General features: G+C 42.5%; 1 protein-coding gene across 1 annotated transcript; it reads left to right on the top strand.

Moving 5' to 3' along the window:
- Positions 1-150: 150 nt before the first annotated feature.
- On the top strand, positions 151-26955 carry pde1ca (phosphodiesterase 1C, calmodulin-dependent a). The gene is made up of 17 exons (XM_071485779.1): positions 151-347; positions 2730-2780; positions 2891-3050; positions 4026-4139; positions 5302-5484; positions 6416-6482; positions 6576-6692; positions 7189-7329; positions 8792-8892; positions 9139-9267; positions 16072-16173; positions 16387-16507; positions 17204-17285; positions 17823-17943; positions 18817-18980; positions 22426-22719; positions 25941-26955. Exons 1-17 carry the CDS (start codon positions 263-265, stop codon positions 26096-26098), a joined length of 2190 nt encoding a protein of 729 aa, XP_071341880.1. The 5' UTR covers positions 151-262; the 3' UTR covers positions 26099-26955.
- The last annotated feature ends 184 nt before the right edge of the window (positions 26956-27139 follow it).

Raw genomic sequence — 27139 nt, 5'->3', positions numbered from 1 at the left:
CACCTTTCAGCAGGAATACAAACACTGCCAGGGTAACAGGCTCTCAGGGGGAGCAGCCTCCTGCTTTACTCCTCTCCAGGGAAACAGTGCTCTCCCTCTGCACACTGATCCACTGACAGAGAGGAGAGGGAGGAGAGAAGAGGAGAGGAGAAGAGGAGAAGAGAAGAGAAGAGAGAAGAGGAGAGGAGAGGAGAGGAGAGGAGAAGAGGAGAAGAGAGGAGAGAAGAGGAGAGGAGAAGAGGAGAGGAGACCAACTGCCACAATGACACAACCTACATCCAAGAAACAGGGATTTAAAAAGTGTCGAAGCGCCACTTTCAGCATCGATGGCGTCAGCTTCACCATCGGTAAGAGACTCTTTGTCACTGTGTGTGTGTGTGTGTGTGTGTGTGTGTGTGTGAGCAGAACAGATGGTATTCTTTACTGAAGGTTTATGATATTTGACTTGTCCCCGGTCCAATCTCCTCCATCTTTACTACATAAGAAGAACTGATTGAGAACATGTATTAAATTTGCTGTGTTCTGTACTGACGTCTGTAACATCAGTTTTATTTCTGCTTCTCTCAGTTGGAAGTGTCCTCAACCGGATCTATAACATGATGTCACATGGTGGGAGATCTAGTTGAATGTGAATCAGTCTACAAAGTGGGGTCCAGTCCAAGTTTCATGTCTTACAGGACACATCAACCTGTCCACATACTGTAGTGTCAAGGGAAGAAAAGGAGGGAAACCTTACTGCTTTAACACTCAGTGACAGCAGCGTTCATTTGTGTTGATGGGTTGATTGTCATGTGAAGAGTGGGCAGGGGGCTCAGGGTGATATTAAATCCCAAGCAGACAACACAGAGCATCTTGTTTGTGTGCCTGCTGGACTACCTGGTGTTGGTCTAGATCAGCTGGGACAGTGTCCTGGCTGACAGTCACTGGGACTGGTTACCATAGGGGGACAGGGAAGATGGTGGATTTGATTTGCATGAGGATAGAGTTTAAAAACCTCTGCTAGCTGATCAGCACAGGCTCGGAGAACACACCCCTGTACACCATCAGGTTCAGCTGCTGTCCAGGTGTTGATGTAGCAGGTCTGAGTGTTTCGCAGCATTTAATTTGACTGGACATTGGTTATTGTGTTGAAGTTCCTCTGCTCAGTTGTCAGTGTTGTTGGTTAGTGTCTGCTGTGTGTTATTGGACTGGGTTAGACCTGGTACCAATCTTTAGATTGACTCTGCTGATGCTGTGCTGAGGTGCCTCCTCATTCAAAAAACTGTCTCCTGAGCAGCTGTTTGACTTTGCTGTTCATCCATGGTTTCTTCACTGGTTTCTCATTAGTTTCTCACTGGTATCTCATTGGTTTTTCGTTAGTATCAATCACAATTCTAACATTTAACAGTGTCATCCTCAGACTTGATCTGTGGTTCTTGCTGACATATTATTTTCATTACCAGCGTGCAATAAAACTGGGATATTTTGGATACAACTGTTGGATCCTTTGTCTGTCAGGAAGAGATGGACACATGTGAAGGAGCCTCTGAAATGAGACAGTATAGTCAAGCTGCTGTGATGAAGTCAGTCTGCGGATGAGGCCTCGGAAGGATTAGACCCTGAACTGGTCACACAGTTCACAACAAACAGTAACTGTCCTGCTGTTGGTCTGATTGTCAAAGTTGGACATGTTGTGTTCTGCACCTGGTAATGATCATGTTGGAGAACACAAATATAATATAGTATAAATACAAACACCAACTACAAGCGTCATTTTTCTGGTCTGGATCAAAACTTCTGTGGGTGAAACCATCAGTTTGTATAAAAATGTATGAGACACACACACGCACACATAACATATGTAACATATAATAATATAGATCATAATAACATATAAAATTACACTATACTTAATACCCCTATTAAATAAATAGACTAAAATAAATAAATATAAAAGCTTTAAACAGTGCCTGTATACAGTCATACATCTGTACACCTGACTAGTTCAATGCAGCTGTTACAATATAAATATAATGTATATGTAACATAAATACAGAAGTTATGACAGTGAATCAGGTCTGTGTCTGTATTCACATTAGTAGAATAGGAGTCATGTAGCTTTACAGTAGTGTGTGTCTAAGTGTGTCTATGTTTACACCTGCCGGTCTCTATGGGAACCAGGAGAGACGGGAAATGACAGTGACATGATTTTCAATGGTGCAAATAAACGTGAGTGTGTGTTGTCAGTTGCTATGGTGACGAGCTCAGGGAGCCATTATCACTGATGAGGTGGCCTCTCTTACACAAACACTCACACACACACACACACACACACAGAGAGAGAGAGAGAGAGCGAGAGACGTCTATATTCATCCTGTTACAGAACACACTGATGTGGACCATGACTTAAGTTCCTCCACTGTTCAGTGTGTAGCTGTGGTTCCCCCTCTGTGGTTCCTCTGTGGTTCCTCGTCTGTGGTTACTCTGTGGTTCCTCTGTGTAAGTGAACTGGATGAAACCTAACTGTTTAAGAAGTTTAAGAAGCAGCTTTAATTTGTGAGTCCAGTCACAAAGTCCTGCACACCCTCACCTGGATGGACAGATGTATCCTGGGAACATCTGTCCCATGTCAACAGGTGCAATCGGAGAGAGTGGGACATGAGAACTGTTTTACAAACATCAACCTTTGAACGTCCGACTTTAATTACTAACATCATGAAATGACACAAGTTCACTTCCTCTCTTTACAGTTGCCAATGAGGCAGGGGCAGGAAACCGTTGTCCACTGGCTCTCTTCACACGTGAGTTCACCATCATTTTCAACTTCGGTGTTGTTATCATGAGGTGTGATGTAGTGGTGTGGGTGAAGACATATGAGATGCAAAGCTCTGTTTGTATGGACATTGTTCAGGCTCACGGTCCCAGAATGCACTGTGCCCAGCTGTCACAGCTGGCGTCGGTGTCACTGACCACAGAGGAGGTGTGGTTGGTCCACGCAGCCCTGAGGAAATCCTGGCCGATGAGCTGCCGATCCCTGATGCACCTGACGCTGTGGAGAAGACTGCCATCAGGTCTCACACACACACACACACACACAATGAACTGACTACATGCTAACATCATTCTGACGTGGATGGTTAGAAGGTCACCATCTGACTTCGCGTTTCCATGCTAACATTGACTAATTCGCACAAACTTGAAGTACAGCTAAGGACTGCCAGTTGTTTTACATGTGTTTAATTGTCAATAACTGTAAGTGTTGGACTAATTAAAACTGATGAAGGCTCCAGTTCAATCTCACTGTGTCACTTAGACATCTGAATTCTTCCTCTGTCGTTTATCAGTGTCAGAACCACAGTTAATGACAATCCAACCAATAGATGTTGAGACATTTCAGTCTGGATCAAAGAGGTGAACTTCTCCACCTGTAGACCGAGGCCACTGGGATGGTTCAGAATGTCAAGATCACCTCATCTATAAAATCTTCTGTAAAACTTATTTTTCATGTTACAGTTCTATGTGTTGTAGCTCTATATGTTCAGCTCTGTATGCTACAGCTCCATATATTAAAGCTCTACATGTTACAGCTCTTTATGTTACAGCTCTGTAAGTTACAGCTCTGTATGTTGCAGTTCTGTATGTTGCAGCTCCATATGTTACGGCTCTGTATGTTGCAGCTCTATGTGTTACAGCTCTGTGGTGAAACCGATGTGAGACACTTGTTTCACTTCTTCGTTAACACTGCTTCACTTCGTCCACAGTGTCACTGATTTTTTCTCCACACGTCCTGGTTTCATGTGGGTGGAGTCTCAAAGGGATTAGTGACAGTGCCACTGTGATGCTGTCAATCTAAGTGTATTATGAAATAATGATCTGTATTAATAAAATGGATGATACATTAGAGGAGTCAGTAGTATGTGTAATGACATCAGACATCAGACTCGTTTTGATTGAAGTCATTATGTCATTGTGAGGAACAGCTGTTGACCAGCTCAGTGTTTAAATGAAGTGGAGATGCTGACGTTGCTGTGGTGACTCTGTTGCAGGTTGCGATGTCTTGTAAAGCAGCTGGAGAGGGGGGAGGCCTCTGTGGTGGACCTGAAGAAAAACCTGGAGTACGCCGCCTCAGTCCTTGAAAATCTGTATATTGAGGAAACCAGGCAAGGAGCTCAGTTCAGTTTTCATCAAACCAATAGACTGCAGTATTTTAAAGTGTTGCTCTTGAACACTGCTTGGTCCTGTTGTAATGGGTTATTACATAGACCTGGGCAGTGCTGGATTCTTCACGAGTAAATGTGGTAAGATCACAGTGTAAGACATTCAATGATTGATCCTGAGGTACCAAAACTTCTGATCCAAACCTTTCAGTTCCATGATTGATCTCTGAACTCAGTGACATGGAGTAAATGTCCAAGGTTACTGGAGAAAGGGAAAAATAACTAAACTTGTTTGTAATAATACAAACACAACATATGCCTGACACAGTTCTTGGAGCCTTCACTGATCTTTGTTTGCAGAACCTTTGGAAACACTGATGGCCTCTGAATGTGTCCTGTAGCTGTTAACAGCTTCTCTAACATTTCTAGTTTGCGGGAGTCAGTTTTTCAACAGCAGATTTTCTCCGAAGATTTTCAGTGGGTTCAGGTCAGAGCTCAACATGTTTAAAATAGTCTTTTCCTTTTCATCCAGACTTTGTGCTGCTGGATGTGAGCTTTGAGTCGTCGAGACCTTTTCTGACTCTGACACATCTGGCTCTAAAATGTCTTGGTAACCTTGAAGCAGCTCCACAGCCTGACAGACCCTCACCAGGTTTTCATGTAGGTACAGTTCTTTTCTTTCTGGGACTCATGTGGTCTCCTGAAAACCACTGATGACCCTCAGAGCTCCACTGTGGGTTCATCCGTCCACAGTGTCCCAGAAACCCTGTGGCTTATCTAGAAAAGTCTTTGCAGACATCAGTTTTGCCTTTTAGTGTTTGCCCCTCAGTAGTGGTCTCCTCCTCGGCCTTCACCCATGGAGCCCTCCTTGGATTAGTGTGTGGTGTGTGGTCAGTTATCAGAAAATCAAACATTCAGACGTGATAATGTTTGATTGTAGATGTATTAAATCTCTGGTCTGTTTTAGAAACCACCACAGCCTGTGATCAGCTTCCTGTTTGTTGTAATTAAAGGTTTCACAGACTGAGACAGAAATCTTCTTCTCTCCTGATGAAGTGAGATCATCGATCAACAAAGTGATGAATAATCATCATATCTGTGATCATCTGTGAAGCAGATATTGGACCCGGTATGACCTTTGGGTTTCTGTGAATCTCTGCTGCAGGCGGCTGGTGGATCCAGAGGACGAGCTGAGGGACATCCAGTCGGACTCTGTGCCCTCAGAGGTTCGGGACTGGCTGGCTTCCACCTTTACCCGACAGAGGGGCCTGATGCTGCGCCGCAGCGAAGACAAGCCACGCTTCCGCAGCATTGTCCATGCAGTGCAGGCCAGCATCTTTGTGGAGAGGTTTGGTTCTGTGGTTTACTGAAGTAAAAGTTGGGATGTATGGTTGGTGTAGCAGACCTGCTGATATCTGGAGGCTACGGTCTGATAATGAATGTTTATTATTATTTTATCATAGAAGTTTTCACATTGACCTGCTGTGTTTTTATTCAGTTAAATCAAACATTAGTACAACAATATTTTCACTTCCAGATGAAAACAAAACAGTGATTTTCAACAGTTTTAGTTCAAAGGAGAAAAAACATGAAGCTAATTTTATCCCATAGGAAAGGTATGGTGGCCCTGAGGGCTCAACTCACTGCAACACAGAAAACACAAACAAACAGGCAACAGACAAACAAGTTCAGAAAACCACATCATCATTGTGACAACACATGAGCTGCAAATAATACAACACAACCAAATATACAAACATGCTGCAAATAACACATATAACTCATGTATTATAACATGTGTTATATCATGTATTACATGTATTACAGCACATGTATTATTACATGTATTATAACATGTATTTTAACACATATAACACATGTATTATAACAAATGCATTATTATATGTATAATAACATGTATTATGAAATGTATTACAACACATGTATTATAACATGTATTATAACATGATCTCTTATAGCAGGTCTATCTCTTTTTTATGTCCCCTGGAAAGTGTTGTGTTGTGAGTATTTGCAGCTTGTTGTCAAACTAAAGATGTTTTCAGAACTTGTTTCATGTTTTTTAAGTCGCAGTGGGTTGAGCTCTCTTGGTCCTAAGAGCAAAGTCTTTTTGTATTATTTTATAAATGTCTCTGCTCAGTGTAGATATAATAATAATATGTTCTTACATACCAGCCAGTGAAGCATTCAGTGTGTGTTGGCTTGGTTTGACATTGTGTTGTTGTTGTGTGTGTCTGTGTGTGTTATATGTGTTGTGACAGGATGTACAGACGAACCTCCAACATGGCTGGTTTCAGTTATCCCCCAAATGTCATCACTGTGCTCAAGGTATTCATGTGTTTGTGTTTTTGTGTGTACACTCCTAACAGAGTCACAGACAGATGACATGAATGTGTGTGTGTTTGTGTGTGTGTGTTGTAGCATGTAGATATGTGGTCCTTTGATGTGTTTGCCCTCAACGATGCCAGTGGAGACCATGCCCTGAAGTTTGTCTTCTACGAACTCCTCACCAGATACGACTTGATCAATCGCTTCAAGGTATGGGGGGGTGGGGGGGTGGGCTGCCTCAACCAGTTGGGTTTGAGAAGAGATAGAGTGGGTGGGGGGAGGAGAGAGAGAGATCTGTCTCAGGTGTGGCAACATCAGAGAAAAGGAGGAAGCTGAAAACCTCAGTCAGTGTGATGATTCAGTTTCTCCAGTTGAACACGTTTGGCTGATGAGAGGTTTGATTTTAGCATGAGGCTGCAGTCCAACAGAAACTAAAGAAGACCTCAGACACACGCTAATTCACTAACGAGCAGGAAGTAAAACAACAGACACGTCAGATATGTAATTTCAAAATAAAGCAGGAAATAACTACACACACCCAAATCACCAACCAAACTGTCAGTGGTAAAGTTGCATTGTGGGTAATAAAAAGCTCTGTCTGGTTCACCTGCATTGAGTTGGATCAGTTTAACTGTGTATTGTGAGTCTGTCAGTGTCACTTGACACTATACAAATTACATCATGCTACTCTGTTGTGTTACCTCAGGTCCCTATTTCTGCTCTCATATCATTCGTGGACTCGTTGGAGGAGGGCTACAGTAAATACAAGAACCCGTACCACAACCTGATGCACGCCGCTGATGTCACACAGACTATCCACTACCTGCTGCTCAAGACCGGCATGGTGGTGAGTCTGGAGCTGCTAAAGTCACATTGGAAACAGAAGTGAAACAAGCTGTGGTCTCAGTGAGTACTACAGGTCTCAGTGTCCGGGAGTCTTCATAGTCACACAGAGACAAAGACATGAGACACATCCTTCATCACGGTCAAATGAATCATGTCATAGAAAATCAGTTTTAAACCAGGTGTTCACTCTGAGCTTCCTTCTCATCCAACATCAGCGCTGACAAAACTTTCCTCAGGGGAGGTTTTCACCTCATATGAGCCTGGATTACAGCAAATAAATCACAGTGTACAAACGTAGAGGCTGTTCTGACTTCAGCAGATACAGCTGGAGCCAGGTTAGCAACACAACACCTCTCTACAGACCGTTCAGCAGAAACTGTGTTTGCTGGAGGACACACACCCTGCCATTATTCTGTAAGATTCCTTCATAAACTTGAATTCACGATGCCCTCGATGACAACGAGCTGTCCAGGCCCTGAGGCAGAAAAGCCCCAAATCCTCCACCATACTTCATCGTTGGGATGATGCTTTCTTGTTGTGGTATGTGGTGCTCTTTTTACACCATATGTAGCGCTGCATGTTCTTCCTGAACTTAAGCTTCATCAGTAGACAAAACATTTTCCAGCAACTCTTTGACAAACTTCAGGTACAGACATGTTTTTTTGGAGAGCAGCAGCTTCCTCGGTGGGGTCCTGTCATGGTCACCCAGCCTGTTCAGTGTTTTGTGTAGAGTAGACTGATGAACAGAGATGTTGGTCAGTTCCAGTGATTCCTTTGGTCTTTTGCTGTAACTCCAGGTTTCTTCTTTACCTCATTGAAGATTTGTGTTGTGTCTTTGGAGTCATAACAAACTCCAAATGTCTGAGTCAAAGTGTCTCAAACTCAAACCTTAACTCGTTTCATTGATTGGTCCAGATGTGATAACTCCTGACTCCACACAGCTGTGTTGAAGTCATTAGTTCAGATACTTTCTCCAACCTACTCTGTGACTGTTTGAATGGTTCATCAATATGAACAAAACCAATACAATCGTTACCATTTTAGTTTTATTAGTTACAGATTGTGTTTGTTCAATGTTGTGACTTTGATGAAGATCGGATCATATTTTAAGATACATAACTACAGGTCAGAGGGTTCACTCACTGTCTCTCACCACTGTAAATGTAAATGAAATGAAATATAGGATCCAGTGTTTTTGAAGCTTGACCCATCTCTGTGCTGCACAGATTTGATAATCAGTTTGTCTTCAGTGAGTCCCTCTGCAGCACTACATCAGTGGAGAGAGAGAACTTTCATTTCAGTCTGTTGATTTATGACAAGAACAGACCAGAGTTCAGCAAAGACAAGATCCTGGATTTAAACCTGGAAACTTCATCTTGGGTAAATCCTGGTAACCCATTTCTCTCTCCCCCTCCCCCCCCTCCCCTCTCTCTCTCTACCCCCCACCCCACCCCACCCCCTAGCACTGGCTAACAGAGTTGGAGATCTTTGCCATAATCTTTGCAGCTGCAGTCCATGACTATGAACATACAGGAACCACCAATAACTTCCATATCCAGACCAGGTGAATTTAAATCATTGAGGAGGAGCAGCACAGAATGAACCGCCACCGTTAGAAAGTTAAAACACGTATGGAGGGAAAATACTTCAAATCTGATCATTACAAGTTTGTAAAAATGCTGAAACTGAATGTGTTTGATATCTTTATAATACATTGTTTGCATCACTGAGGATTTTTCACACATAATTATTATTATCATTTTTTCTAAGGATGTGCCTTATGCTGAGTGTAGCTGTGTGGGATTTGCAGGTCGGACACAGCCATGTTGTACAATGACCGAGCTGTTCAGGAGAACCACCACGTCAGCGCTGTGTATCGCCTCCTGCAGGACGATAATGAAATGAACATCCTCTGTAATCTTTCCAAAGATGACTGGAGGTGAGAGGAAACATCTTCATATTTTACCTTTGTCACTGCCTATAAAACAAGAAGACACCAAACGGGTGATTTTAACCCTAACTCTCAGCTGTACATCACTGTTTGAGCTAAATGCTGACATGCTCACAGTGAAAATGTCAATATACTGATGTTTCAGCAAGTAATGTTTTATATATTCACCATCTGATGAGCTAAAAGCTGCAGTTCCTCTAATGACAGTAGAGACAGTGAGTCAGTCCCCATAGACTCCCATGTTCAAATGTCCAACTTTACAGCAGAAATAAACATGTTTACAGCCTGGTACAAAAACTGTTCTGGTCTCTAGAGACAATTTCCTCCTTCATGACAACTGTATGGGCTGAATTTTATATAAGTCACCTGTTTACATTTTATGAAGGACTAAAGTTATGGAGAATTGAGTGGCCTCTTTGAGTGACATGTGGGTGATCATATGGTTGCCATGAACAGAAGTCTCAGAACTACACACACCTCTTTGAACATATTTGGATTATCTGGGAATTAGGGGCAGAATAATTATGTTAAATCCACATCATGATTTTCAGCGGTCATTTGGTCATAAATCAAACGACTGGACAACTTTTTTTTTTATGATTAATATTTTATTGGGATTTTTGATCTAACAAAAAATAAAACAGGACAGCACAGCAAAAAGACAATGAGGGAAAAAGAAAAAGAAAAAAATGGGGATAAAGACAAAAAATAATAACAGATCATAATGTGTTACATGCTCAGCGATGCTAGATGTCATGTTCAGATTGGTGATCATATCTCCTAATCAGGCTCTTTCATGTTGGACAAGTATCGTTCCCATTTCAAATTAAAGCTTTCCACTCTGTTTATTAGTCTGTATGATAAACCCTCCAGTGCAGCTAATCTGGCTAAGTGAGTGTGCCAGAGGTTGACAGGGGGGGGTGAAGATGCCTTCCATTCTGAAATAATAAGTTTGCGCCCCAGCATCAGTGCTACCTGAACCCACTCTGCAACATGGGATGGGAGGTCATCAAGTAGGGACGGGTCCCCCAGAATATACAGTCTCTGGGAAAAGGGCATATCACGTCCTATAATCTTCGTAACATTACTGTGAATCTCAAGCCAGAAGTCTTGTATTTTTTGACAGCTCCACAGCATATGAATCAAGGTGCCCTCCCCGTTCTGGCATCTCCAGCAGTCTGGGTCTTGTTTTAACTTGACTCTATATAGCTTAGAGGGGGTCCAGTATACTCTGTTCAGGATCTTGAATTGAACAAGCCTAGTTCTGAGTTCTCTGGACATCTTTTTCATGTTTTGTAAGATCCTAATCCACTCCCTGTCTGTGAATGTAGCCTTCAGATCTCCCTCCCAAACCAGTCTAAGGCAAGATGCACCTTTGTCTGAGCATTTTAAAACCATTGAGTAGTACGCTGAAGCTTCATGACCTCTACCAAAAATTTTCATTATTTGTGTGAGGAAGCTTGCAGTGGGGGGAGGTGTTGAAAGAGACCCAAATGTGTGGAGTAACAGGTGTCTGAGTTGTAAGTACTTCCAAAACTGATTCTGGGGTAGGTGGAATTGTGTCAGAAAAAGACTTGAATGTATCCCCAACATACAGGTCTCCGAGGACCAGGATTCCCCTGTCGACCCATGAGTTCCAGAGAAAAGGTGATTTCCCTATGCAGAATTTAGGATTGTTCCATATGGAGGCTGCAGTGTGGAGGTTCACATTAAAATTGAATATGAAGGCCATTCTTTTCCACACCCATTGTAAGTGTGAAATAATAGGATGGGTCTGTGCCTCTAATGAAAGCTTAGTGGTGATGTAATGCATAGGGGACAGTGGGTTACACAAAGGACTTTCTAGACCAAACCATGGGGGTGCTCTCTCAGGAGGTAGCGCCCAGTGCACCAAGTGTAATGATAAAAAAGCAAATTTGGGACCCCCAGTCAACCTTGATCCACTGGCCTCTGTAATTTCTTCAAGTTTACTCTGGGTCGCTTATTGTTCCATAAGAATTTGTTGCATAGCCTATCAAACTACTTAAAATATTTTGGTGGAATCTTCATTGGCAGTGCCTGTAGTAGGTAATTAAATTTGGGGGTGCAATTCATTTTTATTACATTGACCTTGCCCCAGAGGGAAAGTAATAGTGGAGACCACCATTCTATATCGATCTTAAATTTGTTCAGAAGGGGCTCAAAATTAACCTGGACCAAATCATTCAACGATGGGGGGAAAAGGATGCCTAAATATTTAATACCTGACTGGGGCCAAGTGAAATCACCAGGTTGGAATAAGGTCTTGGGACAGTAGGGTGTCAGAGGAAGTGCTTCTGATTTGGCCCAGTTCAGTTTATATCCAGATAATTTGGAAAACAATTTAATGGTTTTAAACAGAGCAAGGAGAGAGAGTTCTGGCTCTGTTATCAGGACCAAGGCATCATCCGCGTAAAGCATCAATTTATGACTACTACTGCCTACTTGGATACCTGGAAAGTAATAGCCCTGCGAATAGCCGCTGCTAGAGGCTCCAGCGCCAGTGCAAAAAGTAAAGGGCTCAGAGGGCAGCCCTGCCTATTGCCTCTTTGGAGTTCAAATGACTATGAGATTATGCTATTTGTTGTCACTGAAGCTTTAGGGTTGGTGTATAAGAGTTTGACCCAGCTAATAAATATCCTGCCAAAACCAAAGGCCTCAAGGGTGGAGAACAAGTATTGCCACTCCACCCTGTCAAATGCCTTTTCAACATCCAATGAGAGGGCCGCAGCAGGAGAGGCCACGTTTTGAGAGGTCCACATGATGTCAATCAAACGTCTAATATTATCAGCTGTAAAGCCAACTTGGTCGGGCTGTATCAGGTTGGTTATCACCTTATCTAACCTTAGAGCTAGGATCTTGGCAAGAATTTTACTGTCACAACCAATCAAACTGATTGTCCTATAATTTTTACAGTCTAACGGATCCTTATCCTTCTTTAAAATAAGAGAAATTAATGCCTCAGACAGTGTGGGGGGCAAGCTGCCCGTGTCCAGAGCCTCACTATACATCTGCAGAAGTAAAGGGGAGAGCTCCTCAGCATACACCTTAAAAAATTCTGCTGTGAAGCCATCTGGGCCTGGCGCCTTACTAGATGGAAGGCCTCTAATAACATCCACAATCTCCTCCCTTGTGATTGGCGCATCAAGAAGATCTACCTGGTCCACTGATAAGGTGGGGAGAGCAAGGGAGGTCAGGAATGCGTGCGTCTCCTGCTGGTCAACTTGCGCTTCTGACGAGTAAAGTGTTGCATAAAACTCTCTAAATGTCTTATTTATCTCTGTGGGGTCACGCGTAAGAGCACCACCTTCTGTCCTAATTGTTGCTATTGTGCTCCGAGCCTCTCTCTGTTTAATGTATCTAGCGAGCAATCTTCCTGCTTTGTCACCTTCTTCAAAATATTTTTGCCTAGCTCTGAAAAGGGAAAACTCAGCCTTCTGAGTCAGAATGGAGTTAAGTTCATATTTTAGTCTGGTCAAATTGGTCAGATTTGAGGGGGTCATATTTTGCTTAAATATAGCCTCAGCAGCATAAATCCTCTTCTCCAAATCAAGTTGTTTTGTTATGTTAGATTTCTTTTTGAAAGAGGCGTGTTGTATTACATGACCTCTGATAAAAGCCTTAAACGCTTCCCATGCCACACCAGCAGATGGTGCTGAGGCCAAATTAGTTTCTATAAAAAGATTAATTTGAGCCCTTAATGATTCTTTGAAACTTAGATCAAGCAAAAGGCTGGAATTGAGCCTCCACTTGGGGGACTTAGGGGTACTGCAAAAGGGGGCCACACAAAGAAACACAGGAGCATGATCAGAGAGTAAAATGCTACCAATAGAGCAAGATACTATGGAGGAGATACCAAATCCAGAAACGAAAAAATAATCAATCCTAGAAAATGTATTGTGGCGCGGGGAGTAGAAAGTATAATCTCTCGTAGTTGGGTTTAATAGCCGCCAAACATCAACTAAACCAGAAGCTTTGCACATTTTGAGCATAATGGAGACTGATTTGCATTGACGCTGTGATGGGGTTATCAGGTTATGTTATCCATAACCTGATTAAAGTCACCCCCCATCAAAATTGGGTAGTCTCCCATATCATTGAATTTGCACTCTAGTTGCCCAAAGAATGTGGGATCATCAATATTAGGAGCGTAAACATTAGCTAATATTACTTTATGGCCCTGAATCTCAGAGAGAACCAACAGAACCTGTCCAGCCTCATCAAAACTTTCCCTGATACATTTAAATTGTATTTGTTTGTGGACTAGAATAGCTACCCCCCTGCTATGGCTTTTCCAGCACGAGGCGGAGACATGACCAACCCAATCTCTGCAAAGCTTTCTAGAATCCTGAGTCAGTAAGTGAGTCTCCTGCAGAAACACTATATCACATCTTTTCGACTTGATAAATGTCTTTTTTCCTTTTGATAGGGTGATTAAGACCTCGCGCATTCCATGTCATTAGTTTCAAGGTCCTTCCTTTATCAGCCTGCATCATTGAGTAGGTCTAGTGATTGATGTATGTGGGGGACACGACCTATCGTTAGAACCACCATCGCTGAGCAATAAGCACCATGTAAAATTGGGGAAAAAGAAAAAAGAAAAAACAAAAAGCAAAGCAATGTGAGGGGGAAAAAAAGTATGTATGCATACACACAAATATATGGTGACCATGAACTGTCGTAACCTGTAGGTGCACAAAAAGCACCAAACCTAACACACAAAAAACTTGGTCCGTGACTCTGAACAGTCTAACAGCTCACGAAGAGGGCAGTCAAGCAGCTATAATTATGTAACTAATTGGTATGGGCTACATCAGTACAAAAAACAGTGTAAGGGTCATAAGCAATAAACAGTCAAATATAACCAAAATACTTGGAACGAGTTAGTTTTAAGTATCTCTCCACCCATCCAGCGAAACCTACGTAACATAGTCTATCTGAGGTATGTATGTCTCCCTATTAATTATTAATAGGCCCTTATCAGCTCTAGGTTGCTCTATAATGCTAATGGAAATGATGGGAAGGAGCAGAAGAAAAAACAAAACAAAAAAAATAAAATGTATCTCTCCTCCCAGAAAACAGGTGAAAGATAGACCAGTAACAACAGAATCAGATCGCAACCTAGAATGATGGGAATAATAAACGCAATAATGCCTCCATCCAAGATAATAAACGAAATAAGTAAGTTAAATTTGAGTAACTTAAGTATCCTCCATATTCAAGTGTGTTTAACAGTGTAAATGAGAGACGTGTACAGTTCAACTGGATGGTTCTAGGTAACTTAAGGGCAGAAAGTCAATATGCTCTCACGGGGGCAGAGAGCGAATGAATTCCAGTGCTTTTTTGGGGTCTGTAAACTCGCGTTTACCTTCCGCCGTCCTCAGGGTGAGCACAGCTGGATACATCACGGAGAACTTGATCCGACGCTCATGTAGCAGGCGTTTGCTCTGGTTAAAAGCAGCCCGTTTCTCGGCGACAAGTTTGGAGTAGTCAGGAAAGACCATGATGCGGTGCTCGTCCCAGTGCACCTTTCCCATCTTCCGCGCAGCTTCGGAGATTCGTTCCCTGTCCTGGAATCTCAGGAATCGAGCAAGGACCGGTCTGGGGGGCTGACCGTCAGGTCGACGGCGGGTTGTCCTTAGCCACGGTGCTAGCTTTAGCTGCGCTATCCTTGCTAGCTTCGCCAGGTTTGCTAGTCTTTTCTCGTCGTGGCGCGGATTTTTGCTGCTGGCAAGGCATCGTGACTATATGAATATAGTTACAAAATACTCCAACGTGAAATATGTCACTCAGACGTCAAAATAAAGCACTGTGTAACCCTTGGTGCGGAGCCTCCGACTAACGGTGCGTTCACACCAAACGCGATGGACGCGATGCCATCGCCCGTATCGCGAGTATCGCGTCGCTCGACACATTTGTGTCACATTTGTGATCATCGCTTAATCGCTTCATCGCGCGATGACGCAATCCACCTCCCGCTATTTTCTTCACCTCCCGCTCGTCTAACATGGCTGAGTTAACAACCGTAGCTGCGCTTTATCTGTTGTATTTGGATCGGAAACCCAAACGCCGCCGTGTCACCACTGCTATGCCCAAGGACAGCCTCAGAGCACTGCTAGCACTGCTGGCTTCAGACTCTTCAAATAAGGCCTGCAAACAGAGATAATTATTTTTATTATGATGTTATCCACTCGGACAGAAACAAATAGTGTAGTGCATAGTGTATTTTTTACATTGGTTAATTAGACCTAAAAGTCTCCACGTTTTTCATATTTTATGTTTTGTTTTCATCATCATAAAATCCCTTGTCCTCCCTTTTCAAATGTGCGTCTGACGTAACTACGTCGGTGGCGTGGGTTGGACATCAACGCTGATTGGATGTCGCGGCACAGCGTCACGCGATGTCGCTTGAAAAGTTCAAATTTTTCAACTTCAAGCGATACACGCGATGACGCGATGGATCGCGTCCATCGCGTCGCCCGACGCAGCATCGCGTGTCATCGCGCCATTTACATTGACTTTGAATGGAAACTTGTGGCGTTCATCGCGTCCATCGCGTTTGGTGTGAACGCACGGTAAGCTGCCATCTCCACTGCCTGCATCACGTGACTCCAAACGACTGGACAACTTGAATTTTGTCCTGATTTTGGTGGCAGAGGAAAAGTGAAGGAATCACAGACGATGCAGTTATTTCACTTTGTTCTGAAGGGAACATGACTGTTCATGGCCTCCACCTAACAATTGTTCAGTGTTTCATTCTTGTCACTCTGTCAGAGAACTGCGGACTCTGGTCGTGGAGATGGTGTTGGCCACCGACATGTCCTGCCACTTCCAGCAGATCAAAGCCATGAAAAGCCTCTTGCAACAGCCTGAGATGTGAGTAGTGGATTTCACCTCTGAATCAGGGTCAGTTTTGCTGACTTTGTAAAATCTCAGAGCCTCAGTGGGGATGCTGACACTATCAAATCATGAATTAAACCCTAAGACTGCAGAACATCACATGACCTTCAAAAGTTAAACACAGACAAGAACAAACACATTGTGTGATTGACCACAGCCTGGCAGTGACTGACCGGTCGGTATTTGCAGGATTGACAAACCGAAGGCCTTATCCCTGCTGCTGCACACTGCTGACATCAGCCACCCTGCCAAACGCTGGGACCTTCATCACCACTGGACCACATCCCTGCTGGAGGAGTTCTTCAGACAGGTACTCACCTATGGAATTATGTGTCATTAAAGGTGTGCTTGAAAGCAGGGGTTTGTATCTGTGACCTTAGTTTTGTGAACTTGTGAATTGAAGTTTGTATCTGTGAACTCAGAGTTGTGCATTCTGTTTTCTACCTCAGACTCTGTTGTGAAAGTCTGACACTGGCAGACTCACCTGCAGGAGCTGTGTGTGTACATGCCCTCTGATGTTTGACAGGTGTACTCTGTGGTAATGTCTTATACACAAACAAACAGACTATCTACAAGGGAGAGAGGGCTGGACCTCCAGCTGAGTCACTCAACACTGTCAACACTGTCAGTCAAAACTGTAAACTGTACTGAGTGTCACAGTAAACCTGTCTGTGAGCGTACACACACCCGAGCTAGCTGTATACATTATACGTTTCTGTCTGTCTAAAGTTTGGTTCCTGATGTCTAATGTCAACACTGTCAACAGTCTGTCAACAGTCTGTCAATAATGTCAGTCAACACTGTCAACACTGTTGATCAACGCTGGTCTGACTTCCAGTCTCTGCTGGTTGTACTGGGTCAGTCATCATGTCCATTCTGTTGGTTATAAACTCAGCACAGGTCGCAGTCATTTCCTTATATTTTGATATTAGAGAACAATGAATCAAGACATTGTGTGTAAGTGAAGTTGTGTTAACAGAACTTTTTGATACTGAATTTGTTTCAGGGTGATAAAGAAGCAGAACTGGGTCTACCTTTCTCCCCTCTCTGTGACCGCAAATCCACCATGGTGGCCCAGTCCCAGATCGGTAACGTCCACGTTTACAACTGATCCTGATCAATGTGGGATTCACTTAGTTTAGTTTATTTAACACCACAAATCCACATATGTACTTGGTATTCAGGTAGTTTCACATGTTTGGTTTCTCTTGATGATCAGCCTTTGTACAGTAGAGGTTCCCAGAGCCTTTATTAGTCCCACAGTGGGGAAATTTACACCTGAACACACACACACACGGTTAGGAAGAGGAAGAGGAAGAGGAAAAGGAAGAGGGGGAAGAGATAGAGGGAGAGGACCTACAGGACCAGAGTAGAAAGAGAAAGTTATTTTTTTTATGATCAAAAACAATAAAACAGGGTAAATTAGAGATATAGGAATGTGTATTAATAATTCAACCGACCAATAATGAATGATAAGTATAATAATTATTAAAACAACTAAAACGCAGTGAAATACATACAGTATAGACAATTCTTTTGCTGCCTGTTGGTGCAGTAAGAGTCACTGACAGTGCCTCAGTTTGTTCTCAGTGCAGCCTGAACACTGAAGAGTCTGTTTCCTGCAGGATTCATTGACTTCATCGTGGAGCCAACCTTCACTGTGTTGACCGAGATGATTGAGAAGATCGTGACACCGCTTGTTGAGGAGGCAGCTAACTCTGGATTGGTCGGCTTAAGGCACTCTAGGTGACAACGCACAAGACCCTCATGTCCCTCATGTTGTGAGACAGCACTGAGGATGAGCTGAGAATACGCAAGCAGACACAACTGATATCTTAGATATTTCATGATGTTTCCCTCAGTCACAGCCTCTCAGGTACATTATGGAACAATGTTATTGGTCAAAACACTGACATGTCATATCACTATGACCTGTCACTCGAAACCTTAACAACGGTGTCACTGTCCTGTGTGAGAAGGTTCCATTATGAAAAGCTCTGCACACCTGTGGTCTACCCTCACAGGTGATTTGCCTTACCTTGGCAGATTGAAAGTCTTCTCAGACTGAATGAATAAATATTTGTTTATAAATATTTGTTTATGTATAAACACCACCTGAAGAAATCATTTTAGCCAATGTAACGTTATTAAATGAACACCTTAAATATACTAAAAAGATGACAGCTGAACAAACTGAAAATAATAGTTATCTCTATTCCATATTCATTATCATTCATCCACCTGATGATTGTTAGTCCAATGTTCACTCTCCTTTACACTCTGGTTTGGTCTCAATAATATCTGACTCTCAGCAAGAAGCAGCTGAGGGAATATCAAAGCAGCATATTGTCTTCATTCTGTCGTTTTTGTTTATGTGGTCTCGTCTCCATGTGGTCTGTGTACTTTCACTGAAGATTCAGTCATATTCTTTTATGATAATGATCAATGAAAAGACCAGTGTAACATAAATACCATCAAATGTTTGAATCCACACAGTTCCACCTTTTTAACAGCAGGTGTACATGTGCATGTTTATGACTTTGTGTGTGTGTGTGTGTGTGTGTGTGTGTGTGTGTGTGTGTGTGTGTGTGTTGTTCAAACACATCTACATGTCCACAGTGTCAACAGTGTTAGTGGCAGTGATGGGAAGATCTCCAGCATGAAGAGCACAGGCTCAGAGGGAAGCTGTTCTCTGACCACAGTCGACTTCAAGAGCTTCAAGGGCACATGGAACCAAGAGATTAATCACAACAGGGAGCTGTGGAAGGCCCAGGCAGCGAAAGGTAAACACTCATCCCTCACTCAGTCTGCACTCGACTCTTTACATCTCTGCTTAGGATGCACAGGACAGATCCAGTAGGACAAGGACAGTGTCTTTCTTTTGGTTCATTGGTTCAGTTGGTCAAAATCTGTTCCTGTCCATGTCCATGTCCATGTCCATGTCCATGTCCATGTCCATGTTCATGTTCATGTTTTTTATCACATGGATAAAAGTTCTGCAAGAACAAGGTCTTGAAGATGGAGTTTTCCTCTAGGCCTGCCATAAAAGTTTGCATGCATTAAACATTTGTGGTAGTCTTTGGGATGCTCATGGTGAGCATGTTTAATTTTGGACGCTGCAACCACAGATGCGAAAGAGAATTCTTCTGTCAGCGCTTGATCCGTCAAAGAGCTCCAGCTCTTTGTTTTCATTTCTGCAATGGGAGGTAGTGACTGTATGAACTTTTGGACAGCTTCTGAGCTGGTCTTCCATGCAAGTTTAACATCTCCCTTAGGGTTGCATGGGGCAAGTCAATTAGGTTGTGTTCTAGTTCCCTAAAGTCATCATTAATATGCTGATCACAGTTGTCTGGGTCAAAATTTTCAATGTCCTTAGCTATAAACCCAAGCACTTAAAGGCAGAGACACTGTAAAGTCCCTTCTTATGAAGGTGAGGCTAAGCTAGCTGGATGAGAGGCAGGAGCTGAGCAGCTGTCATCACTCTCATGGGAGTGCAGAGAGGGGCTGAACAGTCCTGGGAGTTTCTAGTCCCCCCTTTGAAGGGATGACACAGGTGAACGTGTCATGTATCATGGCAAAGAGGGACATAAAGATCCTCCAGAGAATAAACTACCTGCCTGTTCAGTGTCTGTCACAGAAACATCGGTAGTCAGGTGACTGTTACGTCTGTCCCTCAGTGGAGGTTGAAGAGCTGACTTCATTCCCAAGGACTTAGGGTCAGTTGGGAGTTGGTCCTATCTTCTTAGTGGAGGGGGAGTCAATGTTTCAATAAGGGAGGAGTGTGACTCAAGCATGACATTCCGACCTAAGCCTTAACATTTCCTCCTCATGTGAGCAGAGATGTAACTCTGCTGAGTGCAGGTCTTCTAAATAGTACATTTTTTATTGGCTGCCTGAACTTCATGAAGGAGAGAAGCAATTTGAACTTTGAGGTATTTTACTTCCTCATCTGGGGCTGCTTTGCTCTGAAAGACAAGATTGTTTTGCCTGTGGACGTTTTGGAACAGCACCTTAACAATGGGCCTTTGGATGCAGTCTGAGCACCACACTTGTCACTAAGTAGCAAGTCTATTTCTCTACTGCACAATTTAATCTAAATTCCAGGTAGCTGGGCTCTAGGATCTGTGCTAGGGAAGAAATTAACTGCTCTACACAGGGGTTCTTCATTGTTGTGTCTGGAGTGGAGGGTGAGGTTAAATTAGTTGTAGAACAAAAAGGCAATGTAATTTGCTGTGGTGTTGCATTGGCAGATTGGGCAGTACACTAGCCTAACTAATGGGCAGTAGCTTCCTATGGAAGAGGAGTAGCTCTAGCACCATCTAGTGGATGTAACAGAATTGGGCCAGTACAGACAAGTGTAGGTTTACACAAGTCTGCTCACCCAAACAAAAAGCAGTGACTGAGATGCAGGGCAGTGACAGTGAGAGGATTATCTCTTAAAGTTGACTCAGGCTGTAATGCATGGCACTAACAGCTAGGTATTAGTTCTCTGTGTTTCAAATACAACCCTGTGTCTTAGTTAAAAGGAGGAGGAGCACTTGAATTAATAGCCAAATGTGACAGCTTTTGACTACGTAACATTGAATATGTGGTATTTGAATGCTGAATGGAAGTTCGTACAATTCCTTTAGAATAGGTTCAACTGGAATGATGAACATCAAGAGTAAGTTCATAATGTAGCACTAAGGGTTTCAAGTTAGACATCAATAACTGGATGGATGTCTCTTAAATACATTTGATAAATGAACTAATTGTCACTACAGTGCACTTGATTGTAAGTGCAGCTGTACATGTTCTACTCCAGCAGACTGAAGGTTAGATTACACCCTTTTTTGCCTAAAATTTGCTGAAATCAATATTGCACATTGCACATTGGTTGGGCATTGGTAGGTCATCAATTATTAGCTATCAGAAACAAAATATTAATATTAAGAATCTTATTATTGAATATTAAGTTTTATTTAAAATAAAACTTATCCTTGGGGCACCATCCTAATCAGGAAAATGATAGCCAATAGTGAAACAGTCTCAAAATATACTATCAACAATATACTATCTATATACTATATATATACTATATACTATCTACAATCTGCAGAGTAGAGGTTGAGAAATTCATCCTTGTGCAACATTAAACACAACAGCAGGTATACTCAAAGACAATTACACACAACATCTAATCCAGCAAGTGGAACTATATTCAGATGTGTGTGTGTGTGTGTCTGTGCGTTTCTGTGTATCTGTGGGGAAACAGACAAAGACTAAATGTTTGATTAAATGGCCACTGACACCACATGGTCTAAACAGAGGAGACGACCAACAAGATGGCGGACTCAAAGAAAAACTGAAGTTCATTCCATTGTGCTGCTTTGTCTCTGAGGAGGTCTCTGGTCGCTCCTTTGTAGTTCTCCCAGTGTTAGCTTCTCAGTGCTAACTCTGCATCTTAGCTCCTGTTGCTTGTAAAAAATCAGACTTTGTTTCAAAGCCGCTGATGTTAAACATGTTCACTGTTGACTGACCTTCAGCAGTAACTCGTATCACTGCAGGTGAAGAAGAGTGCAGTGCAGCAGACTGCTGTGAGCAGGCCTGCAGAGAAGAGGCTCTAGGTAGCAGCAGTGCTAACGTGGTGCTGAGAGCCTGAGAGGGAACAAAGGGACACAGCTGGGTTTTGTGGGTCTGGTGACATCCTGGTCACATGTCACACAGTGACCATCAGAACATGTGTTCATGGTGTACCAGTCACCTCACAGACTGAGAGCTGTTGCAACACTCACCGCAAAAACTAATTAAACTCACGGTAGCTTTTTGTGTGGAAACCGCTTCTCTGTAGTGATTACAGTATCAGTTTCCTCCATCTTTTGCGGTGCTCAGCTGAACTCCAGGCTGCTGAAAGGACACCTCTTTGGACATGGAGCCGTGCAGCTTCCTCTCTGCTGCTTTCTTCTGCTCCATTTTAACACAGTTTATTATTTTGGCTTCTTCATCTGGCTCACTCTGTAATTGTTGTGAAAGGCAGCATTTGAAATGAAAAACATTTCAAGCACTGATAATCAATATTCAAGATATAACTGATAACCATGTAAATGAATGTGATGAGTTTCCTCAGACAAGGTAAATGAAGGAACACACAAACAAACAACATTAATTTTCTCTCCTCTCTTTCTTTCTCTGTGTGTGTGTGTGTGTGTGTGTCTGTGTGTGTGTGTGTGTGTCTGTGTGTGTTGGTAGATCTGGAGCAAAAGGTCAAGAAGGATTCAGAGGAGGGAGTTCAAGACCAGAAGGAGACAAAAGAGGAGAAAAGAACTGATGACAGAGGAGGACAGGAAGTGATGAAAACAGATGTGAAGGGACAAGGGGAAGTGGGAACCAGGACACAGCAGGAGGAGCAGCAGCCTAAAGAGGAGGAAGGAGACAATAATCGAAGGGGGGCTGCAGGATCCCACCTGGGATCAGATCCAAAAGACCCAGACAAGAAGAAAGTTGAGACTAATGCAGAGAAGCAGCAGCGTCAGAGTCAAAAGGGTATGAACGACGATGCCGTGTCATTAACGCTGTACTTTATGTTGAGTATTTTCATGTTACGAAGTGGAGGTTAATATCACACAAACAGTTATAATCTCCAGTCATTAAGCCTTCTCAGTGGAAACAGAAAGTGAACGTGAACCTGAACCTGAAACCAGATCTTCAGCAGCTGCTGATCAGACCTGCTCCAGGTCTGGACCAGTCATCTTATAGATTTCTACTGGATCCAGGTCTGGGCTCTGACTGGACCTCTTCAGAAGGTTGATTTATTCTTTTTTATAATTATTTATTCTGGGGCAGCACTTAATATACAAAAAATACATGAGAGAAAGAAAAAAACCCTTTACTTTCTTATTCTGTCCACAGTTTTTCAGGATTTAAGAACTTAAGAACAGAACAAGAACAGTGACGAGCGTGTCTGGAGAGAGAAGGTCATCTTTTTCTGTAACATAAATGTCATTTACTGTATCTATCCACTCCTGTATTGTTGGGGGTTCAAAAATACTATTTAGTACTTTATGAAACTCAGTCCAGAAGGCTCTAATAACTGGACAGTCCCAAAATACACGTAAGTGGTTTGCTTCCTAAAACCCACACTGTCTCCAACACTTAGCATCCCCTCCGTTAAAATGTGTTTTCTGTTTTGGTGTAATAAAGAAATGAATAATACATTTTCATCCAAACTCCTGCCACACATGAGAGTTTGCACCTTTCCACCAGAATTATCACACGGCCAATATGATACTGAAAGGTTGCCCTCTCTTTCCCATTTTTCTTTAATATATTTTATAGGGTGGTTTCTTGTCATGAGGCCTTTATAAAGACTGGCGATAACACCCTGGTCTGAGTCTTTCTGGTAGACACCAATAAATATTTTCACTATTGGATCATTCATCCAATAAATAATGATGATCATTCATCAGTTTTATTGCAACATTGTGTTCAAAATGGTTGTTTATCTGGAGATATCTGTAAAAATCATATTCATCATTGAATTATTTGTGGTTCATCATCTAGTTTATATTCTTCTCTTATCATACTCCAGATTTTTAACTGAGTTTTTATCGATGGATTTTGCACATTATCTATAAATCAAAATTTTCAAAATTTTCACTGGCTTATACTGCCTGGATTGGTGGATCACTGATGATAGAGAGTTCGATATCTTTCCATCTGACATGAAATGTTGGGGTACATATGCTAATTAAGGATTTAGTCTGGCCTGTGTAAAAAATCCTTGATGTTGGGTAGTGCCATCCCTCACTCCTCCTTTGTGAGTTGTAGTGTTTTGAATTTAACTCTGGGTTTTCTCCTCTGCCAAATGAATCTGGAGAGTATTTTATTCAATTCGGAAAATTGTTTTATGGAAACTTCCACAGAAAAAGCCTTAAATAAGTAGAGAAACCATGGAAGAATGTTCATTTTAACAGAGTCAATGATAATGGACAAAAAAAATAACATAAAACAACTTGAGGAGATCTATTAATTAGCTAGAAAATAGAAGTGTAGGGTTTCTACATACCAGTATGTGGAAGTCCCAAGCAATCCCCTAGTCAAAAGTCCAGGATCAATATCAGCAGAGGATCTCACCACATTAACTGGAAACCCTCGTGAAGCCATGTCCCTTGTAGCCTCTGCAGCATCCGAGAAAAGCCGGGTGCCGTCGTCATAGAAAATCTGCACCTCTGCAGGGTACGGCGTCTTGAACCTTTTTTTTTTCCTTCAACACTTTCTTGGCTTCCGCATATTCACCACATTTCTTAAGCACTTCATGGGGAAAGCCATGGTCAACGTAGAAGCGGACATTATTACACAGTACCTCTTTTTTCTGCCATACCCTCCAAAGGATCTCCTCTTTCGTGTGGTAACTCCAAACTTGACAACGATGGAACAGAGTTTTGCCTCTGAGGTGTTAGGCTTTTGTGCCAATGCTCGGTGTGCCTGCTCAGTTTCTAGCTCCTTGTCAGGGGGAAGGTTGTGCACACTTCTCAAAATGTTATCAAGGAAACCAACCATGTCAGTGCCTTCTTTCCATTGATCCTTAAGTTATACCTCCGTGCTTGACCCTCCTGATCTATCAGCCTGGCTTCCAGGTTTGCTTGGCGTTGTATTAGCCGCTTGATTAGCGTTGATGTTACTTGAAGTATCTTCTCTGTTTCGTTAATTCTCCTTTCTGCCTTGTCTAGCCTGACGTTTGCTCTCTTCAGTTCTTGTTTAATGTCAGGAAGCTGTACTCTATTGTCTCTCCTTAATTCTTGAATGTTAATTGCGTAGGCTGCTTCACCATCCTTGCCATGTAGAGAGCTGCTTTGGCTGTCTAGCCTTGATTCAGGATCGTTCTCTGTTACGTCAATAGTTGTCCTACTTCTTGTGATAACCCCTTTCTCCATTATTAAGCAAAACGTGCACTGGTAAATTTTGGGGGTTATTTCACACAAGGAGAGCATGATAATTTATGCTGTCATCATCCAGGTGGATTTATTTTGATGTTCAGGGTCATTGTCCTGCTGCATCAGCATGTTCTTCATCAGTTAAACCTCAGTCTCATCAGACCATCAGACACTCTAGAATAACATGATTGTGATTGATCCTGGTGCAAACATTTATAATGTGCCCTCCCACCCCCCAAACATAACTGCACGCACACGGACACACACAACCACTAGAGACAATAACGGTCAACATGGACCATGGTCCGTGATGTCTGTGCTCGACTCCTGAACAGAGATATGAACCAGCTCCAATGATTCCTTTAAACCTTCAAAGAGCTTGTGACTCTGATCATCTGTGTTGAGCTGTTGGAGTCTCTCAGCTGGACTTAGTCTTCTTCTAGACCTGAACCATCTCCATCTTTGTCTGACTGTGGACTGGTGAAAATCTGAACTCATCATCAACTTTTCTTCATCCTCAGTCTCTGGGATCTTTGTTGTGAGGCCTGGTTCAAATCAGCTGATGTTTCTATTTATCTCTTTATCTCCTTACTCTTGACTCCAGGTCTGAAGTTTTCTCTGAATGATATATAGTAAGACCATAACTGAACTGAGAGGACCTGATCTGTTTGTGAGGCTCCTTTTAAAGATTATTGACTCTGTGACCACACAGGAGGATTGAAGTGCAAATGAGACACAAGTTTCAAGAGGTTGTCACAGTGACACTCATACTTGACAAGGACACAAAGACACACAACTTAAAGGCTAAAGTTTGACTTTATTTCTCTGCAGACCCTCATGACTGCCCTCTGATCCACTACTGCAAGAGACCCAGCTACTGTGCCAGCTCCTACCAGCTGCTCAGGTCAAAGGTCTCGGAGATGAGGCCCATTGATGCCAGAGGAAAAGCCCGGAGGCTGCAGCGCATCTCGCTACGTCGCCGAAAGTGATCTGAGTGACATCAGTGTGATGTCACACCATAAATACTGTTGCATGATAATCAGTCTTTGAACTTGTGTCTTCATGTCACCATTGCTGCCCTCTGTTGGTGATATCTATCCACCACTAAAAGTTTGTCAGTAATGTTCAACTGTGTATTTGTTTGATTATTTAATTGATTCCAATGATAAGGTATTTGACACAATCAAACTGATGCCACAGGCTTCCTTGTGCTTTGCTCTGCTCCACCTCCTCACCTGGCCAGGTGTGAACACTGGTGTCTGTAGCACTCAGAATCAGAACGTGAATGTGCGGTCACTTTTATAGTCTTAATTACCCGGCCCTCCTGGGTGGTGCTCTGGTGCACAGGTGGAGGGGAGGAACAAACAGACAGGTGGTTCATCAGTCTGCTGCCATCTTTTTTCCTCAGCCTCTTTCTACTGTATGAAAAACTTTTCCTTCAGTTATACACATCATTAATAAATCTGCAGCAGATATATTATGATGGGTTGTGTGTTGGAGAGTGTATGGATGATGTGTTTGTGCTGTAGACCAACACTTCGATGAACAAATCATTTTTATTATGCAGTTGTGTTGTGGACGTTAGTTTCCTCTGAGCTGTCAATGTTTTGTCGTATTAAATACTGCTTTCGTGTTGTAGATGGAATTGGTTGTTGTACTTTTTCTAAGAGTTAAAAAGATATGTCCTCATCAAACGTATCAGATATATAAAAATTATTTATAAAAATTCTTTATCTGACAAGCAGCAAAATACATTGGTATAAAAGTGGGACATTTGTCTGAAGGAAGACGGACACAAACTTCAGCTCAGTGTGTAATGAGTGAATTATTAAAACAAACCAGTGATATGTCACAGAATGTATATGTCGTTGTAAACGTCATCGAGCAGTGAGGAGGTGAACATGAACATGAGTGGACTCGCATATGAGAAGTTGTGTATTTGTATGAGAGACGACCGACACAAACTTCAGCTCTTGTGTAGTGACAGGAGGAAGTGATGAGCAGCTCTACACTCCCCCTGCTGGTGGCCT

Source organism: Trachinotus anak, unplaced genomic scaffold (genome assembly GCF_046630095.1).
Source record: "Trachinotus anak isolate AG129_WGS33_773 ecotype Australia unplaced genomic scaffold, CSIRO_AGI_Tana_v1 ptg000009l, whole genome shotgun sequence".
NCBI classification, from domain to species: domain Eukaryota; kingdom Metazoa; phylum Chordata; class Actinopteri; order Carangiformes; family Carangidae; genus Trachinotus; species Trachinotus anak.
This window is presented reverse-complemented; position numbering and strand designations above follow the sequence as displayed.

Coding starts and splice junctions, on each gene's coding strand:
- pde1ca (XM_071485779.1), top strand. CDS start 263: ATGACACAACCTACATCCAAGAAACAGGGATTTAAAAAGTGTCGAAGC. Junction 348..2,729: donor TGGCGTCAGCTTCACCATCG/GTAAGAGACTCT, acceptor CTCTCTTTACAG/TTGCCAATGAGGCAGGGGCA. Junction 8,893..9,138: donor AACTTCCATATCCAGACCAG/GTGAATTTAAAT, acceptor TGGGATTTGCAG/GTCGGACACAGCCATGTTGT.